Source organism: Scyliorhinus canicula, chromosome 13 (assembly GCF_902713615.1).
Source record: "Scyliorhinus canicula chromosome 13, sScyCan1.1, whole genome shotgun sequence".
Taxonomy (NCBI): Eukaryota; Metazoa; Chordata; class Chondrichthyes; order Carcharhiniformes; family Scyliorhinidae; genus Scyliorhinus; species Scyliorhinus canicula.
The window spans coordinates 63,665,007-63,669,368 of NC_052158.1; the positions used below are offsets into that span (position 1 = coordinate 63,665,007).

Consider the following 4,362-nt stretch of genomic DNA (forward strand, 5'->3'; position numbering starts at 1 on the left):
GAAAGAAAACAGCGTTAAGTAGCATACAAATGCGGGATGACACTCTCTGTGAGAAAATCAGTTTAGTATTCCAGTAACTTCCAGTTGGTTCTAGACAAACAAGTTGGAAGTGGCACTCTCTGTCGCTTTAGTATAAAACCGTTTGCTAATTCTAATTCCACTGACACTGCCCTCAGACATTTCTGGGGTGAAACTGGGATTTTGTTTATTGTTCGATTCAACTTTCCAATAAATATACCATATTCTGCATATATATATATATATTTGTAGACACACGTGTCTTTTATTTAAAACATTACCTTTGTTCAACAGTTGAACAGAGTACGAGGTAAAATCCTTCTGGACACAATTTGTTTTCGAGATATACTCGGCTTCCGAACATTTTCAAATCGTTATTTCTTTTAAAAAGAATAGCCAGCCTGGGTGCCTGGAGTTCAGTCGGAAATTAAACATTCAAGGAGAAAAACCGGGGCCAGTTCCACTGGACGGGCAAGAATATGAAGCGAGAGCTACCTTGAATGCAAGGCAGAGACACTTCTGTCCTCACCCAGCCCGCAGTTGGGAGGGGGGGGGGGGGGGGGTTCGTTAAAACGGCTCATCTCACAATTCCAATGGAAATTGACAGATAGTCTCGTTATTACCGATTGGCGGCAATAATGTTTTGAATGCAAGTTTCGATTGAGGAATGTGCAAAGGAAATTTCAGGACTTGAAAGAATTCAGTTCCCAAAAAAAATAAAAGACCACGTGGTATTATACACCACTATACATGATAATAAATAAAGCCAAAAACAAATGTTGCTTTCTGTTTTTTTTTCAAGCGGCAGCTTCTCAAACAAAAAACATCTACAATTTTACAGTCTGTTTATCCGCTATCGGGTAGCTCTCACGCTACAGGTCAGGATTCAGAAACCTGTCTCAAAGTTCCCATGTTTTAGAGTCTGTCTCCAGACTAAAGACAGGAGTTCCGGATCCTTGGAGCCTTTACTGTACATGCAATGTCAAGATCAGAGGCAGTCTCTCTCTCTCGTTCATATTTCCTCTCTCCGTTTGTTTTGCTGCTTAAATGCTGTTTTTTTTAAAATTACATTGCAAGTTGTCTTGTGTGCCGGAGTCGGGAGGGAGCAGACCCCCCTCCCCCCTCAAGAGTTCAGTCCCTGGAATAATTGTTCAGTTTGTGTCGGGGTGGAATGCCCACACCTCCCTCACACACACATCCAAGCCTCAGCATTTCAGATGGCAGTCTTTATCTCGTCGCGGTTTGTGTTGTACATGCAGTGTTCGAATTCAAGATACAAGTCCCTCTCTCTCTCTCTCTTTTTTTGTTGTTGTTGTTGCTGCCTTGGACTCACATGGCGGCTGCGTGTGCCGAGGCGTAAGGGTCTATTCCTCCCTTGGCCATTCCCGGGAAAAGTATGTAAGCCACCGGGGGCTGTAAACTGGAGGTGGACCAGGCGGTACAGTTACAGGGGACAACGTAGCCAGGGTTGGTGGGCGATGGGTGGGTGTGCGTGTGCTGGCTGGGGCAGCCCAAGCTCCCGAACGCTCCGCTTTGATATCCCAGGGTGGACGCGTAGGGCAAGGTGGTGGCCAGGGTGTGGGGCACCTCCGTCATCTTCTGGATGGCGCTGGAGCCGAACTGGCTGGGGTCAAGCAAGGAATAGGGCGCCGAGGTCGGCGGAAGGAAAGTTCTGGCTTTCTCCGAAGCGCTCAGGAGCGAGTCGGCGGCAGACATCGAGAGCCCGGCAGCCTTCAAGTGATCGCTGTCCCCCAGGTAGGGCAAAGGAAAGACATACCTGTCCTTCTTCAGGAGGTTCTTGGGTTTGCGTCTGGGCCGGTACTTGTAGTCTGGGTGTTCTTTCATGTGCTGAGCCCGTAGCCTCTTGGCTTCGTCGATGTACGGTCTCTTTTCCGCCTCGGAGAGTAACTTCCACTCGGCCCCCAGCCTCTTGCTGATCTCCGAGTTGTGCATTTTCGGGTTGTCCTGGGCCATCTTCCTCCTCTGGCCCCTCGACCAGACCATGAAAGCGTTCATCGGTCGCTTGATGTGGTCTGCGGGTTTGGACATGCTTGGGTGTTGAGGAGGGCGAGCAGATGAGACGATGGACTTTGGAGAGGAGGGGGAGGGGGGGAGGAAGGAGGAGGGGAGGGGGGGAAATGCCAAGCTCGAGTGAAGTAATAACAGCTCACCTGTCGCTGAAACAAACAAGCGACAAAAGAAAATCCCCCTCAACAAACCATGGCAGGCAGCAATGGAATCGCAGCTTTCCTTCCCCCTGTGTAGCCGGAGACTTTCCTTATGTTTTTTTTTTGCACACAAAAAAAAAGAGACGACCTGAATCAACTCGTTTGGAGATTTCTGACTTCTTTAGCTAAGTTGCTCCGATGATTGGTTTAGTTGCTGCTTTATTGCATTGGCTGCTCTATCTCTCTCTTCCTTCCCCCTTTTTTGGAGGTGTCCACTCACCGAGAGCACCTGAACGGAAAATGAAGCGCCAACCTCGTGATCCGCAGTCAAAGTGCGGCGAAGTTCAAAGCAGCAGCTCGGCTCGGGGCTTTGTGAAGTGCGGCGGCGCTCTCACGCCAAGTGACATAATCACTAGGCGGAGACCGAAATCTCCGGGTGTCCAATGGAGAGACAGACAGAGAGGGAAGAAAACCCACAGGAGAGCAAAAAGAAAAGATAGAAACTATTATCCCCAATCACCCCCCCCAACCCACCCCCAACAAAAAAAAACAGAGGATCAGAGCGATAACTTATTCATTACTTATTACAACACAGCTCGCGGTTTGAGATGCTAATGTGAGCATGGTTTTGTTTCATTGATACAGAACCGGGAAACGCATTTCTCTCGTTTTTAAAAACATCTGAGGGTGACTATTTCGGGGCCTGAACGATGAGAAAAGTGAAGAGACTTTATGGAGACCGACATTTTACCCCCCCCCCCCCCCCACTCCCTGTCTGTATGTTAGTTTTTTTTTGGGGGGGGGGGGGGGGGGTGTTATGGTGACCAGACCCATCAGCGTGTAAATCACAGCTCCAGCATTATTCCAACCTGTCATCGGCTTGTTTTATTTGTTTTACACACTCGTTCGGTGCCTCAGTGCGGTGTCCCAATATGGCAAATCGATCATGACAATTGTGACAACGGGTAGAAGCTAGCCAACCTTTGTCATTTTAATACACACCTCTCTTTCAAGAATTATTTCATTTGTATTTTGCGCGCTGACTGGTCTAATTCAGGCTGTTTATTTATGTACAGCAGTGCGAGTCAACACTGCAACTGCGTACCCCCCCCCCCCCCCCCCCCCCCCCACCACACACCGATTTAAGATTAAAATAAGGGCCCAGTTGAACGGCGGGATGCAGTTCTCGGTCTCCGGGACCATTGCTGTAACTCCGCGCGGCGCCTCCTGTTTCCCTGAGTTTGTAACAAATAACCAACTCAAAGCGTTGAAACCCTGACATCTCTGAGCAACAATAAAGAGTTCCTCCCTTTTTCAACGCTGCCTCGTTAGCAAGAGGGAGAGAGAGATAGAGCGAGAGAGACAACTGGCAAATCCAAATTAAATCAGCTATCATGCACCGTTTAATAAATAGTTGCCGAGGACACGCGGAGTTGCCCTGAGGGGGGGACTGTTTCTGAAATGGAAACGATTGTCCAGGATCCCCCCCTTCCTCCAGGGACCCGTGAGCGTTGGGCTTCGCACGATGCCTGCACCTGTCCCTGCTGCCTGTTTGCAACGCCGTTCAGGGAATCGCACACACAGAATGGGAGGGATTGAATCCCCTCAAATCCTCACCCGCCGTTAAATCCCAAGGATCAAGAGACATATCGTCCACTCGCTCCCTCCCCCCTTGTGATCACTTTGTTTCGCCCATGCGATCACCCGCTCTCCTTGCGATCATTTTCACTCCCCTTGTGATCAATTTCTCGCCCCCACTGTGATCAATTTCTCTCCCCAATGTGCAACTATCGTCTCACTGTGATCAACCTATTTCCTGATGATCACTTATACCCCCCCACCCCCTCCCCACCCGTGTTCCCTGTCACTTTCCTTAGGATAATGTTCTCCTGTGATCACTGGGGGGGGGGGGCGGTGGAGGGAACCTTTTATCTCCCTCCGGCGAACACAGGGGCTAAGGAGGCAAATTGACTAAAGGTTACCGGTGTGTACAGTCGACATCAAACAGGGATAGTGGAGTTCTGTTACTTCATACCCGCACATCTCCAGAACAACCGTTTTCAAATCATTTAACGCGCCTTTTAACTACTCTCCACACTTTTCCTCATCCCCTGCCTCCCACTCTTTTATGTTGTTTTGACACAAACTAAGGCTCCGTTCAGCTTTAATTTATTTT

At 49.0% G+C, this 4,362-nt stretch overlaps 1 protein-coding gene across 1 annotated transcript; it reads right to left on the reverse strand.

Moving 5' to 3' along the window:
- Nucleotides 1-1,057: 1,057 nt before the first annotated feature.
- On the reverse strand, nucleotides 1,058-2,364 carry sox14 (SRY-box transcription factor 14). Its single transcript, XM_038817154.1, has one exon. It carries the CDS (start codon nucleotides 2,065-2,067, stop codon nucleotides 1,348-1,350), a length of 720 nt encoding a protein of 239 aa, XP_038673082.1. The 5' UTR covers nucleotides 2,068-2,364; the 3' UTR covers nucleotides 1,058-1,347.
- Between the last annotated feature and the right edge of the window lie 1,998 nt (nucleotides 2,365-4,362).

Coding starts and splice junctions, on each gene's coding strand:
- sox14 (XM_038817154.1), bottom strand. CDS start 2,067: ATGTCCAAACCCGCAGACCACATCAAGCGACCGATGAACGCTTTCATG.